Here is a 15,780-nt window from a genome sequence, read left to right on the forward strand (position 1 = left end):
ATGCTGGAATCTTCTGTCACAAGTTGGATTTGTGAAGAGTTATAAAAATATGTTCCAACAGTAAGCAGCAGGATACAAAATTGCGATCTCAACTCTGATTGGAAACAGGCCCATGGACAAGAATTAGAAGGAAAGGTCCACAACCCGAAGTCGTTCTGTTCCCCGAGGACATTTTCCCTGCTTCTACACTTTGCCAGTGTTTCCAGTTTTCCTGTGACAAATGGGTATTAATTTTATCTTTAACAAATTAAAGAAAAAACCTAAACTTTTAACGTTCTTGTAATCCTGCAGAATGAATGGCAGATGTTTAAAGAACAGGACTATTTTAAGAAAAGAATGGAATGTGATTTAAAATGCGAGCTTGTTACCCCTGTATACACAAAATGTTCAAAACAGTTATCCTTTGTATTCTGAACATGGAGAAATTAAGCAAAATAATTTTACAGAGTCTTTAAAACAAAAGTTACCGCGTATTGAGGCTTGTGCTGGGTCAGAACGGAGCCAAGGGCTTTACAGACTTTGGCTCACACAGTCCTCCCGGCAGCCCAGGAATCACGGCCTTCTTTTACAGACAGCTCAGAGGATCAGAAAAGGCAAGCAGCCTGTCCCGGGTTGCACAGCCCTGAGGAGCAGAGTCAGGGTCTCCAAGTCCCTGAAGGAAGCCACAGCCTCTTCGTTGCCGCCTGATTTACTCGTTGCTGTGGTCGTTCTGCTGGTTCCAGAGGGGTTGGGAGGGGGTACTGCCTGGATGACGGAGTTGGGGACCAGCTGTGCTTGGCCTGCTCACTCTACAGAGGCGTAAACTCAAGTTCAGAGAGGACGACGGCTTTGCCCGGGTGCCCAGCTTGCTGAAGCCTGTCTGTCCTCCTGGCTCCTGCAATCGCTGGTGCTGGGTGAGGCCCTTATATCCACGCAGGGCGGGGGCCTTGGAGTCCACTCTGCGGGCGGGTTTGAGAAGGCTAGCTTTACACATTGTCTCTTAGTGATGCCGCTCCCTGACAGCAGCTCTTGTCTGTGCTGTGAACATGCCCAGGATGACACAGGCCTGTAATGTTAATATAAGCAACACAGCACTTGGTGGTGAAAATCAACTTTGTGTGTGTGTGTCCCCCTAGCATTTCATTTCTCGAGCTCTATCCTAAGAAATTCATGTAGAGATGTTCACGAGAGATGCTCAGAGACACCCGTCATGGTGGCCGAGCTGCAGGGAGCCTGAGTGTGGGTCAGCAGGGAAGGTAAGCGTACGGTACAGCCGTTACATAGGGCAATGCAAAATCTACACAGCAACATGGGAAGCATCCTCCCCGAGGCATCGTCCAGAGAAAGTCACAGAGCAACGTGCGCGGTGGGGCCCACACTCTGTGTGACCTGCGTGAGCGTAATGAGCATGAGGGTCAGAGAGGGGAGGCAGGAGTCTCCCTCTTTAGGTATTCCTGGGACGTTGGAGCTTTTTGTAGCAATTGCGCAGCAAGTGTGGATGTGTTACCGTATCACTTTCGTTGTCTGTAAAGAATGGTAAAGTGGACTCCACGTGTTTTTCGTATTTTCCAAGCAGTAACTGACAGCCGCCGGCTGGCACTGTGTCTTAGCGCACTTTCTCGTCTGTTTCAGGACAACGTGTTAAACATTATCAACCAGATCATGGATGTGTGCATCCCCCAGGACCGCGCCCCCCGGGATTTCTGTGTCAAGTTCCCTGAGGAGATCCGGCACGACAACCTGGCTGGCCAGCTGTGGTTCGGCGCTGAGGTAGCGGGCAGCTGCCTGGGTCCAGGGTCACAGTGTTGGGCATTGTCCAACTGTTTCTCTATGAACCTCACCCCTGTGCACCTGCAGGTGCAGGGACACGCTCTCTCCTCCTCCAGGGGTCCCATCAGCCACAGGTTCCAGATGGCATGGTTCTGAGCCTGTTAGGCCACAAGCCCCTTTGACGGTCGGGGGAAAGCCGTGAACCTGCTCCACCAAAACTACACGAGCAAATATAGACACGAAATTTCACATGTGATTCTTATGAGTTCTCAGGCCCCAGACCTGTAGGGCCTAAAAGTGGTTCTCGTAGCAACAGTGCTGATATTGAGAACAGCATTTCCCCTCCCCCAGCAACAGGCATGTTCATTCCCGCCCTGGGGGCAGGTGAGCTGCCTTGGGACCTTACTCAGCCACGACTCACAATAACTCCTCAGATCTTGATCTTCATCTCCCAACAAGGAAACTGAGGCACTGAGGGGAAGGTGCCCAGCTCCTGTAGGTGACAGGACCAGCCTCCCCTCAGCCAGCGGTTTCCTGTACCCCCATTTTGTGGACACCCCAGACTCTTACCCTGGGCTGTGCCCTGGGATGCTGGGGTGTGAGGTCCACAGCCTGATGTCCATGCCCGTCTGCGCTGTTCCCTCCTCTGTGCCTCTGCTCCCGATGAATCCCTGGAATGCCCCCGTCTTCCTCTGACAATGCCTGGCCCTTGTGCCCATTTCACCCCATCCCTGCACCCACCCGTCCCACCCTGCTCCCCTGAACCGCCTGGTTGAACCTTGTTGCTGCGGCTCCTGTCAGGCAGGCCATGCATCCTCCTAGGCTCACTTTTCATCTCTGTAAAGTGGGCCCCAAGGGCAGGGGCAGCTGTGGAGCCATGAGACGATGCAGGTCCAGTGTCCCGTGGGACACATGGGCACTGGGGCGCCAACTCCTCTGTGCAGGGTCCCCGTACCGGCCAGCTCCACGCTTCCCTCCCAGGGGGTCTGGGAAATCAGCGACCCTGTCCCTCTGTCCCTTGGGAAATTGCCTCTCGTCCCACCTCTTCTCTTGATCATCGCTGACGGGGTTAGCTGATTGAATGGTTCTGGCCCAAACCTGGTGGAGCCCCACATCCACAGCCCAGAGCGGGCATTGGATGCGTCGCCCCTCAGCCAGGAGCTGGGTCTGACGAACACCCCACGTTACTGAGCGTGTAGCGCAAGCTGGGGTGACCTACGCACCCCACACATGCCCTGGGAAATGCTTCCGTAAGCTCAGGGCAGGTGTGTGTGGATCTGCGGGCACCAGGGGGCCTCCTTACTGCTCAGGAGCCAGAGGATTCCCACGCTGATGAGTGTCGGTTCTGAGGAAGGTCTGGTTTCTCTGAGCAGCAAGCATCTGTGGACACGAGGTGTCTGTACTTCCTAGAAAGGCTGGCGATCTCCGGGAGCCCTGGCCAGCCCTGAGAGCCATGTGTCTGGAGCACAGCCCTGAAGCTGGTGTGTGGGAGCTCCTGGGCTCCCCCCGTTGGCCTTCGGGCTGGGTGAGGAGGGGACAGGAGTCACATGACTGGGGGTCCCCCTCCTGGAGCCCCCAAACCTGAGGGCCTCAGTTGGCCTTCCCCTCCCTTGCCTGCCCCTGGGGTCTGTGTGAGGACCACGTCGGTCACAGTGAGAGTGTTTATTGCCACCATGGTTGCTCTGGATTTAAGAGAAACCAGAGGGACCAGGTGCCAGATGATGGGAATACGGGGCAAGGGGGTTCCCAAGAGCGAGGACCTGGGGGAGGACCGCCTTTTGCCTTCCTGTCCCGGGTCTCACTGGCTTTGGGGACCACAATCCTCTCATGGTGAGGGAGTCTTTCTCAGTGTTGGCTAATCGAATTAGAACTCTGCTCTCTGCAGAGCTGGAGGAAGATGTGCATTTACAGTAAAGAACACCAGTGGGGCTCTGCAGCCTCGGGACCCACGAGGCCCATCAGGCTCCACAGTTGGGCTCTCAGGATGCGCATGCTACCCGTGACTCCTGAGAACTGCGGCGCATGCTCTGGGGCCGCTCCTGACCCGCGTTCTTCTGCCTGCAGTGCCTGGCCGCCGGCTCCATCATCATGAACCGCGAGCTCGAGAGCATGGCCATGCGCCCGCTGGCCAAGGAGCTGACCCGCAGCCTGGAGGACGTGCGGGGCGCCCTGCGCGACCAGGCGCTGCGGGACCTCAACACCTACACGGAGAAGATGAGGGAGGTGCTGAGGCATTTCGACGTCCTGTTTGCCGAGTTCGAGCTGAGGTGACCTGAGGGCCACACGTGTGTGCTGCGGCATGGGGTCACGGCCTTTGCTTTATGTGGTGGCGGGGTAGTGGGGGGCAGCTCTGCAGGGCTCATCCTGATGTTCCCAGCCAGGGAATTCTGCAGAGGGAGGAGCCGAGGCTAGTTCAGGGCCCTCAGCTGGTGTAGTTAACCCCTGGGGGACACGATGTCTGGATGTGCGGGACGGGGTGGGGGGAGTGAAACTTTTCAGAGAGAAGAGATGTGTCTTGGAGACAAGCAGAGGTGACCCAGGATAAATGAGACCCCAGGTGTCCATCGCCCCACCTCTGCCCTTCCCTGATATACCCCAGCGCTGGAGCCCTGGAGCCTCCTTCAGCACAGTCAGTGCTGCCACCATCAGCCTCTGCTGCTCCTCCTACCCTCCTCTCTGACCTCCCACCTCTGACCTCAGCCTCTGCCTGCAGCCCACGCCTGCACTTACCATATCAGGCTTGCTCCTGGTCGCCAGCTGCCCCTTCACCCCAGCTGTTCATCCGTTCACTCCACAAACCCGTCTCTGTGCACTCAGACCTGAGCCATGGTGTGGGCAAGGATGAAGAGGCGCTGCTCTTGGGGCCCCTAACTCTGTGGGTGGGGGTGAGGGTGAGGGCACCTCCCTGGGCTAGGGGAGTCTGCACGGATCACACGGAGACCTCCCCTCAGCCCACACGCTCACTAGCTCCGGGGCTCTGGGGGGTGGAGTGGGGAGCATCCACCTGCTCCATGCTCACCGCTCCTTCTTGCTGCTTGTCCCCCTGCCCCACAGCCTGGGGAGCTGCTGCTGCTCCTTCAAAAGGCAGAGCCTGCCCCATTCCTCCGCAGTTAGTGCCGCCCGCCCCGCCCCACAGGCTGCACTCACCTGCTCCTCCAACACATGTGTCCAGCAGGGGACGCGGGCAGTAGGCCCGGGGGACCTCGGGGAGAGGGCTCTGGAGAGGCCCGTGCCTGGGGGCAGGCATGCCAGGAGCCTCAACACACAGACACTCACGGTGGGCAAGGAAAAGCAGGACCCCAAATCCATGTCCATGGCGGTCTCTGTTAATAAGAATTGTCCCTCTTGTAACTTGTCGACCTCTAGAAGGAGATGGAGCCAGAGGTCAAAGGCGGCTCTTTAGGAGGTGGGAGTGCCCACAGCCAGTTTCATTTTCTCTGTCCCCTTTCTGTCTCCGTCAGATTTTCCAAATGAGCTTTCATAACAAGGAAAAATTAGTGATTTACTAGGAAAGAAACTGTTCTCACTCGGGGAATGGCTGGACAGACTGTCAGTTTCCTATGCCTGCTCAGGAAACATCCTGTGAGCCCCCCGGCCTAGCCCGTGCTGCTTCCCCCCAGCCGCCGAGATTCGCCCACGGCCAGGGCTCAGGGGTTGTCCACCCACCCGCGCACTCGTTGCTTCATTCATTCGTTCTTTCATTCACTCGCTCTCCCATTGCGGCTGGTCTCCAGGCAGGGCACGGTCAAGGCAGCGGGCAGTGACGGTTTCGGGATGGTCAGGGCTGAAATGGGGCAGGGCTGTGGGGCCCTGGAGGACTGACCCTGGGAGAAGTTTTGATTTGAAACACAAACGGCCATGCTGGCAGCTGTGTGTTCATGCAGCTGTCGCGATGGGCCGTGCAATGGGCCGTGCCGCGGTCAGAGTGAAGTAGCTGGGTTCACTGAAGACGCCCTTGTTTCGGGAAGACTGGGGGCTCCGGCCCCAACTCACTCCCTCACTGTATCTGCAGCTACGTCTCAGCCATGGTGCCCGTGAAGTCCCCAAGGGAGTATTACGTGCAGCAGGAGGTCATCGTGCTGTTCTGCGAGACGGTGGAGAGGTGAGGCGACCACTGACTGGACAGGGCAGAGGGTGGCGCTGGGAGCAGGGGCCACCTTGTCCTGGGACGCCTGAGGCAGGAAGGCACCAGCCCCCTTCCAGTACCCGTCCCAGACCCGGGGACTCCACGCCACTCCTCACACCTGCCCAACCTCATTCCTCAGCCCACCCCCCATCCCCCACCAGGTCCCTTGTCTCTGGGCGCAAAGGGCAGCTGCAGGTGGAGTTCATGTGACAGAGGACGGGAAGCTAGACTTCTCACTCCTCTCCTCACCCCCTCACCCCCTCACCCCTCACCCCCTCACTCCTCACCCCCTCACTCCTCACCCCTCACCTCCTTGCTCCTCAATCCTTACGCCTCACTCCTCACCTCCTCACCCTTCACCCCTCACCTCCTCACTCCTCCTCACCCCCTCACTCCTCACTCCTTACCTCATCACTCATCTCCTCACTCCTCTCCTCCTCACCCCTCACTCCTCACCTCCTCACCCCTCACTCCTCACCTCCTCACTCCTCACTCCACACTTCATCCCTCACCCCCCACTCCTCACCCCTCACTCCTCACCTCCTTACTCCTCACTCCTCTTCACTTCCTCACCTCCATCTTCCTCACCTCTGTCTTCCTAATCTCCACACTGCTCACCTCCTTATCTCCTCACCTCCATCCACCTCACCTCCTCACTCCTCACTGCACACCTCCTCACTCTTCACCCCTCACTCCTCTCCTCCTCACTCCTCATCCCTCACTCCTCACTCCACACCTCCTCATCCCTCACTCCTCACACCTCACTCCTTACCTCTCACCTCCTCACTCCTCTTCACCTCCTCACTCCACACTTCCTCACCTCCATCTTCCTAATCTCCTCACTGCTCACCTCCTCATCTCCTCACCTCCATTCCCCTCCTCTTCTCACCTCCTCACCTCCTTATGTCCTCTCTTCCTCACCTCCCCAGGCCAGGATGGAGCACTTGCTGGGTTTCAGGTCTGCTGAACAAGGTTTTAGGAGGGGAATCATCAATATTCTCATCATGCCTTGTACAGTAGTTTGAAGTCAGATATTCTGAGTAGACTTTGGGACTAAGATTTAACCTAGAATGTTCCTCCTATTTGACTAGTGCTATGATATTAGCTAAGTTTTGAAATTGCCTAATATCACATCATAAGTTTGTTACTTTTAAAGACAGATTATTCACTGTTTATGTGTTGAGAGATATTTTAAATTGCCAGAAAATAAGATGACAGAAAATACCTTTATTCTGAGCCATCATGATGCCAGCAGCGCCTGCTCACGGAGCATACAGAAAGCCATTTGCGTATGCCTGGGGAGTGAGAATAAACCCAGAAGAGCAGTTTTAGTTTCTCAGGGAAGTGTTAAATTGTTTGGGGTAATGTTTTAGTTCCACATTTGTTCTTGCCACTTGAGTTGTTTCAATTTCCTGGTTAAGCAAGCCCACGACTGGATTAGCTTTCTTATTTTGTTTGCTGGACATCTCAGCTGTCCTCGCCGGGCCCTCCTCAGCAAGTGCAGCTTTTACCGGCTCCCCGAGTCCTCTGTCCTCAAGGTGGGAGCAGGCAGGTGGACGGAGGGGAAGGTCAAGCGTGAGCTGCCTCTGTGGGGCCTTGCAGAGCAGGGCGTGGCGCTTTTCTCAGCAGCAGCCCTCTGCACATGTGAGGGCTGAGGGGCTCATGTCCCCCTCCTGACCGTCCACTGAGCATGGACGCGGGCAAGGGTTGAGCAGGCCGCTTTCTCAACACCAGTCTGACCCATGGGTGCGGGCAGTGGCCCAGGTCCTCATGCCTTCTCCCTTTCTCTCTCCCTTGGCCAGGGCCCTGGACTTCGGGTACCTGACCCAGGACATGATTGACGACTACGAGCCAGCCCTCATGTTCACCATCCCCAGGTTGGCCATCGTGTGGTGAGTGTCCCTCCTGCCTGGGACAGTCATTTTGCCAAAAGCTGGCAGGACTGTCAAGTCTGATGTTGCCAGGCCCCTTCTGGGTGTTGATAAATGGTACTTACACCTCCTGACAGGTGGCTGTTCAGTCACCCAGTACAGTCACCAGGCAGTCCTGCTGTCGCCCCTCAGCACATGAGGAACCAGGTGTTCTGAATGCCTCCTATTCACCCCATTGGGGAGGGAAGGATCCCCCACCCTAAACAGTACGAGATGGCTGAACACCTGACATCCAATGCTGGATAGGTGGGATCGACAGTCACATATATTCCCAGCCCAGGGGAGGAGGACCCTGCACACCATACAGAGCCACATGGGTGCACTCAGGAGCACAGTGACCTGGCCAGGGCTGTGGAAGAGGCTTTGTAGTAACAAGAGGGTGAGGTGCCCCTGATTCCCGCAGGAGGATGTGATTGTCTTGTTTGGATAATTCCACAGCTGGCAGGGAGGTGCAACCTATTAGGTGAAGACCAGGGGGGTGCAGCCGGTCTGGCTGAGAGGGAGTGCCTGGGGGGAGCCTTTCCCACTGTGTGGGGAGCACATCTGGCAAGAGTAGGGGAGCTCAGGATTAGGCCTTTGGGGTCTTATGGGCTCAAAGATGCTAGGGCAGCTTGTGGAGTTGGGCCTTAAATACACCAAGGCAGGAAGCGCTCTGTCACTTGCTGAGTATCTCGGGGCTTCTCAGAACCAAGGTCAGAGCCCAAGTGTTCTGGGCCTGGTCCACTGCTTCTCAGCCACACAGGGCCTGCCCTTCCTTCCTGCCAGGTGAGGAAGCATGGGGTGCATGGTCATGGAGGGAGGAGGGGAAGGAGTGAATAGGCCATAGAGAGCAAGATGGAGGGCGTATGGGGCCACAGCTGGGGAGGGGCCCAGTGGGTGGGGAGGGGCCCAGTGGGCAGCTGATGTGCAGGTGTGGAGCTAGGCAGAGAGCAGGGGACAGGGAGTCCTCAGGACAGACCCAGTATGAGGTGCAGACGTCAGTGAAGTGGGCTGGGAGAGTGTGGGGTGGACACCGAGGCCAGGACTGGTCCAGGCACAGACCGTGGAGAGGCTGCTCAGAGGCCTCAGGGGAGCTTCCTGAGGTTGAACACAAGACCTCTCCTGTGGGAAATGGGGGTGCAGCAGCGGGAGGGGTGGAGGGCAGGGGCAGTGTGGCAGGATGGGGTCAGCTTCTGCAACAGAGAGGCCTCCCTCAACCACAAGGAGCTGGACAGGTCATGTGCCGCGTGCAGGAGTGGAGAAGCGAGCTGGGCAGACCCTACCGGGGCTGGGCCCCGAGACTCTGGAGATTTAAATGCCACAGAGACCCCATGTGCCCTGGGCAGGACTTGGGACTGAAATGCAGGGAAGCCCTGGGTGATGAAGGGCTGGGAAGCCGGGCAGGTGGGGCGGGGTTGCAGGCTCCCAGGATTTCAGGGAAGCCTGACCTGCTAGGTATTGGTCCAGCCCCCCTACCACACCTGCGTCTGCCCCGGGCTTGGGGACAGGACGGCCCCCTGCCTCGCTCTGCCAGTCTGCTGGTTCCCAGAGCTGTCTTCTCTGGGAGGTCTCCAGGGCGGTCTTTGGAGGGCACCCAGCCCTGGGGGCTTTTCCAGACCCCACAAAAGCCCAGCGCCCTGGCCCTTTTATCATCCTCTTCCCTCGAAGAGAGTTCTCTTTTTTCCTAAGTTTCCAAAACAGGAAAAGCCGGAGTGGGTCATGTCACACCAGGGATGACACTTTCCAATCGCCTTCATTTATGTCACCTAGAATTTGAGAATCTCCCTTTGCCTGAAGACGCAGAAGGTGGAGGACAAATGTCCCCAGTGGGCCAGTGGAGTGGCCTCGGGTGGAGGTGCCCCTCACACACCTATTTGTTACATTGTTTTCTTTCCAGACAAATGACCCTCCATGGCCAAACTCATTTTAAGGAAAACAGTGAGCATTTTTGGTGCTTTGTTTAAAAACCAAAACAGTAAAGCTGCTTCAGTCAGGGCCTTACTTTTACATGGCGCCAGGGTCTGTGAGCCCGTCCCATGAGAGAGGTCCCCCTCCCCCATCCTGGCAATATTTCTCTTCTCCCTTCCCTGGCCCGGGCCTTGGCGTGCAGCCTCTAGCCTGAGGAGGGGATGTCGCCGCGAGGTTGGGCTTCCCAGGCCAGACTTCCTTTGGAACCACCTTAAGGTGCACTGGGGTGCCAGTATGGGCACGCCCACCCTGCCTGCTCTGACCAGCCACTAGGGACTAGGTGGCCTCTGCTGCCCACCTGCCCTGCCCCCACCCCCGCGGGCAAATGTTGGTCAAGCATTGCACTGGGCCAGGCAGCGTCTTGGATCTTGGGCATATGAGGGACTTACACTGTCTTAGAGGGAACCTATTCTAAACCTCTCGGGAACACCCAGAGACTCTCTCAGGCAGTTTTAAATGAAAACCAGTCTTAAAGTAAAGGTGAGGCATCAAACAGCCCGAGTGCCATGTTTCTAGATTCTTACACTAGCGAGTTCATTCAGCTTTTTACCAGCCTCCCTGTTGCTGTGAGCTGGAGCCCGGGGGGCCGCAGGACAGTGGTCTTTCTGTTCTTACTGAGCCAGCCTCCCGGGGCCACTTCTCTCTGACCAGCGTCACTGTGCCCTGTTTGTGGACCTCACGGCCGCCCTGCTGACATCTGAACTTGTGCTCCCCCTCTGTCGAGGCCGGCAGCTCACCAGGAGCCCTTCCTGTGGCTCCCATGCTGGTGGAGACAGACCTAGTCCCGACAGTGCCACTGGCGCGACCCCTGCCCGGCCCCTGCCCAATCTCCCCTTGACCTTGCCTCACCTGCAGCCCTTCCTCCAGCTGCTCACCGCCTCCAGCAGCCCGCAGAATTGCTTATTTTTTTAATTTATTGAGCTATAATTCACATACCGCATGACTCACCCACTTAAAGTGTACAATTCAATGGTTTTTAGTAAATTCGCAGAGTTGTATAACCACCACCACCACTGATTTCAGAACATTTTCAACACCCGGAGCAGATTACCTGCACCCACTATAATCCCCTCTCCCAAGCCCCAGGCAACCACCTGTCTGTTTCTGTAGATTTCCTATTCGGAATAGTTGATACAAAGGGGATTTGTGTTATTTTCAGGTCTCCCCCAGGGGCCTGTGAGCACCACAGGGCAGGAGTGCTCTCCTCCTTTTGTCACTCCCTCCCCAGTGCCTGGCATGTGGTAACATGGCGAACTTATGCGGAGTGTTGTTGCATTGGTCTGACAGGGCACAATATGTATTTATAAAGATTCTCACTGAGGCTTGAGTTCTAATCATAAAAATTTGACGGGAGGGGATATCCAGAACTAAGGGATTGTTTAAAAATGATACTCCAGCCATTTAAATAACATTGGAGAAGAATCTCAAATGCCATGGAAAAACATTCCTAGTGTGTTGAGTACAAAAACTTGTTTCCAAACGCTATGTCTCTGCTTCACAAAATTTCTTAACGTAATAGGTATAACTTTTGGAAACAGAAATCAAAGCAATAAATCTTAATTTTTTATTTTGGTGAAATATATATAACATAAAGTTTGCCATTTTAACCCTTTTCAAATGTCCATTGGTGGTATTAAGTACATTCGCATTGTTGTGCAACCCTCCCCACCATTTGTCTCCAGAACTTTTCCATCGTCCTAAACTGAAACTCTGTGCCCCGTGAACAATAACTCCCCATTCCCCCGTCTCCCCAGACCCTGGTAACCTCTATTCTGCTTCCTGTCTCTATGAATTTCATTTTAGGGACCACATATAAGTGGAATCATACAGTATTTGTCCTTTTCTGTCTGGCTTATTTCACTTAGCATGTTTTCAAGATTCATCCATGTTTGCATATGTCAGAAATTCCTTCCTTTTCATGGCTGAATAATATTCCATTGTGTGTAATTAAATGTTATTTTAAGGAAGAGGTTTACAATAACATCCAAAAGAATAAAATACCTAGAAATAAATTTAACCAAGGAGGTGAAAGACAAGTACACCGAAAACTACACTACATTCCTGAGCATCACAGACCTAATGCAGTGGAAGGATGTCCCCAGTTCATGGACGGGAAGACTTGGATAGTTAAGACGGCAATACTCCCCCAAGTGATCAACAGACTCAAGGCGATCCCTATCAAAGCTCTACTGGCCTTTTTTTGCAGAGAAGGAAAAAATGTTCCTCAAATTCATAGGGAACCACAGTGGGCCTTGAATAGGCCAAAACTATATTGAAAAAGAAAAACGAAGTTGGAGGGCTCACACATCCTGATTTCAAAACTTACCTCAAAGCTACGGTAATCAAAAGTGTGGTACTATCGTGAGGAGACCAATGGAATAGAATCGAGAGGCCAGAAATAAACCCAAACTTCTATGGCCAATTGGTTTTTGACGAGGGCGCCAAGACCATTCAATGTGGAAAGAATGGTCTTTTCAACAAATGGTGCTGGGACAACTGGTCATCCGCTTGCAAAGGCTCGAGGTTGGACTCTGGGATGATTAATTTCGTGTGTCAGCTTGCCTGGGCCACAGTACTCAGATATTTGGTCAAACGTCGGTTTGTGTGTTGCTATAAGGTATTTTCAGGATAAGATGAACGCTTAAATGAGTAGACTTTGAGTAAGGTAGCTTACCCTACATAATGCGGGTGGGCCTCATCCAGTCAGTTGAAGGGCTCAAGAGAAAACAGACTGAGGTCCCCAAGTAAGAGGGAATTCTACCTCCAGACTGGCTTCAAACTCAAGCTGCAACATCGACTCTTTCCTGGGTCTCTGGCTTGCCAGCCTACCCTGCAGGTTTTGGGCTTGCCAGCTCCCACAATCATGTGAACCAATTCCTTAAAATCTCTCTCTTCTCCCTCTCTCTCCAAATATATACACATCCACATGTACACACTCTCCACATATACACACACACATATATGTATTATGTACATGTGTATATACTCACACATCCTATGGTTCTGTTTCGCTGGAGAACTCTGACTAATACAGAAGGTAAATCTTCACGTTCTCAGATTTGACACCAAAAGCATGAGTACCAGATGAAAAAATAGATAAATTGGACTTCATCAAAATTAAAAACTTTTGTGCATCAAAGGACGTTATGAAGAAAGTGAAAAGACGACCTAAGGAATGGGAGTAGGGGCACCACCGTGCTGGGCGTGCTCCCACTTGCCCAACTGAGCTGGACCTGGGCCAGGCCCCTCGCTGTACACTGTCTATGCCAAGGCTCCCTGGGGATCCAGCCACCTGCCTGCCAGCTCAACTGTGGGGGCTGCCTTGCCCCTCCTTGGTGGCAGTATGGACACAGGCCTGTGTGGCCTGTGATGGCGGGAGGCCTGGATTACCTGCCCTGTTGGGCTGCATGGGACCCAACTGCTTCCTTTGATGGCTTGTTCCCAGGCCTCATTTCCCCCATCTCCCCCACCCTTCCACCCCCACTGCATCATCACCTGGGCAGCCAGATACTGAACAGATGTTTGCTGAGCACCTTCTGGGATATGAAGACCAGCCTCTCCCTTGTCCTCAGGGACACCCAGTCATGGGGGCACAGACAACTTGGCCGTCCCACTGGCCTTCTCTCTGCCCTGTCCTTCATGGTCAGCGGCACTTCCCAGAGCTGCTGAGCTGGAGGGCTCGGCTGGAGTACAGCACTTGGTGCCCTGAGGGCTCCAGCAGCAGAGAGCACGGCTTGATGCCTAGATGAAGCTGAGGGGATGTCCTCAGGTCCCCTGGCCTCCCACGGGGTTGGGCACAGCGGCCCTGGAGGTCTGTGCACGGAGCCCTCCTAATGAATGGACTTTTTTCTGAGGCTCCAGACCAGCCTCGGCCAACCCTGGGCACCGCTCACACTCTGTGGAGGTGAGCAGGAGGGCCCCTTCTCCCGGCATAATCGCTGCTTTCTGAAAGGTGGGATGCCAGGAAGCTGGGGCAGGGATTCCCCAAACCCACCCCTTTTCTGCCCATTTCCACTCTGCCTTTGGGCCCACTGGATTTACCTACGAAGTTAAGATTCTATCTCAGAAAATTGTCCCCCATGCACTGTTAATTTAACCAGAACCCTCAGCTCATGTAAGATCCATAAAACAGATGGGGAGGAACGGAAGCCTGGCCGGCCGACCTCTGCCTTTCTCCCTTGTGCTCAGGATACAGCCCCTCATCACAGCCCCATCCCTCCTGCTGCCCAGGGTGAGCCGGCCACTCCACAGGTCTGGTGGCCGTGGGTCACAGCCTGGCGTGCCCCAGGAGGCAGTGCAGCCCATGTTTTTCCTGTGACTTTTGAATCTTGAAACCCAGACTTTTTAAGGGAAAAACAGTGTCTTCATTCAATTTTGTTTATCAGTTTTTCTCACTGAACTGGATGAGTTCCTGAACACAGGGACTCTGTTGGATGGTGATGACTAGATCCCAGAATGATAAGATCCCGTTCATTTGCAGAGAGAGACATGCAGGCGGTTCTCGGTTTATGCAAACAAGCCCACGAGGCCCTCACCTGTGCTCCAGTGGAGGACTCAAGGAGACAGGTCCCGTGTTCATGGGTGGACGTTCCCTGGGCACCTGCAACATGCCAAGGCCTGAGCTGTCTGGTCCCGGGAGACCCAGGAGGAGGCACCCAGAGAAGGGTCCTCCAGGGATGGTTTGGCTGTTGGAGGAGCAGGCCCAGACATGGATGATGGCACCCACTTGGAGCGGGGCAGGGCTGTGCACAGTGCGTGGTGAGATCACCAGGCGGGGTGAATGTGGTGCTGCCTGCGGAATTGGGGGCCCCCTGGAGGTGGCATCTGAGCAGAGTCAGATGGGGCATGGCGCCTCAGTCTGGGGGAGAGGGTGCCTCTCAAGGCACAGGGACGCCCTGGAGAGAAAGTCAGCCCTGCCCGGGGAGTGACAGGAGGCTGCCTCCTGCCTTGAAGAGTGCTGGAGCTTGGGCCAGACCTCTGGGAGGGAAAGGTGGGTTTGGGGGCAGCCTGAGCAAAGGGAGGGTGGGCCACGAAGCATGCAGTTCGTTGTGGGGACCTCGTGGGGCTCAGGAGTGAGCGAGCAGGCAGGGGCTTGGAGTGGATTGTCACAGCCTGGTGTGGACCAGGGAGCCAGGAGATGCTGCGGTCAGTGTGAGTAAGAAAGACTCAGTGGACTTCAGGGATGTGGACGGGGGCGTGTGAGGTCTGAGTTCTGGGCGTCCGTGGAGGCTGGCAGGACAGCCTGGAGAGCACGTTTGTGAGAAGTCTCACCTGTCTGTGCAGGGTGCCTGAGATGCTCATCCCCGACCTGCTGGCACCCACAGGGCCCAGCCCTGGAGGCTCAGGGGGTGCACTGGCCTGGGTCCAGGGCCAGCGATGGGCAGAGGCTGTCCTCTGTTCCCGTGCAGGACCTCGGTTCTCACCTCCAACTTCTGTTTCGCTTTTGGAGTAAATGGTTTCAGGCCTAATTCTCGCAAACCTCTACATTCGTGTTAAATTTAAACACAAATTCAGTTTTTCCATTTTTAAGAAGGTAGATTTTAGTAACAAATCTTGATGCTGGTTTATCTGATTGAAGCAGTGATGTGTGCAGGTATTATATTTTTATAATTATTTTATGATCCTTCAAATGAACAAAAGCTAATCAACTTAAAAGGATGATAAAGCCTGGGTAATAATTTTCATTGCTTTTTTCTAAAGTTGAAGATTCAATCACAGGAGTGGAAGCATGTGCTAGTGCTGAGCGTGATGTGGCCTCAGGTGTGGATGTGGGTGTGGTCTGGGCTCACCCAGGTGGCTGCAGGGCCTGATGCCACCCTGGCTTTTGTGTCTTGAATGCAGTGGCCTCGTGGTCTACGCGGATGGACCCTTGAACTTGGACCGCAAGGTGGAAGACATGTCTGAGCTGTTCCGGCCCTTCCATACATTACTGCGAAAAATAAGGTGGGGGTGCTGAGGCAGGATAGGGGGGAGTGGGAGGAGGAGGAGGGGAAGGGCAGAGTGGGGAGGGCAGGGTGGGGAGGGGAG

General features: G+C 54.8%; 1 protein-coding gene across 6 annotated transcripts in view; it reads left to right on the forward strand.

Moving 5' to 3' along the window:
- Nucleotides 1-15,780, forward strand: part of ZFYVE28 (zinc finger FYVE-type containing 28) — a 113,730-nt gene that overhangs the window by 60,810 nt on the left and 37,140 nt on the right. For 5 of the 6 annotated variants that reach the window (XM_044767953.2, XM_044767957.2, XM_070506393.1 and 2 more), the window contains exons 3-7: nucleotides 1,612-1,749; nucleotides 3,814-4,016; nucleotides 5,762-5,851; nucleotides 7,678-7,767; nucleotides 15,595-15,696. In XM_044767953.2, the coding sequence (XP_044623888.1) occupies nucleotides 1,612-1,749; nucleotides 3,814-4,016; nucleotides 5,762-5,851; nucleotides 7,678-7,767; nucleotides 15,595-15,696 (623 nt within the window). The remainder of the gene's footprint in view (nucleotides 1-1,611; nucleotides 1,750-3,813; nucleotides 4,017-5,761; nucleotides 5,852-7,677; nucleotides 7,768-15,594; nucleotides 15,697-15,780) is intronic. The other variant, XM_044767954.2, reaches the window with a different exon arrangement.

The sequence above is a fragment of the Equus asinus genome, chromosome 3 (genome assembly GCF_041296235.1).
Source record: "Equus asinus isolate D_3611 breed Donkey chromosome 3, EquAss-T2T_v2, whole genome shotgun sequence".
In the NCBI taxonomy this organism is placed as follows: Eukaryota; Metazoa; Chordata; class Mammalia; order Perissodactyla; family Equidae; genus Equus; species Equus asinus.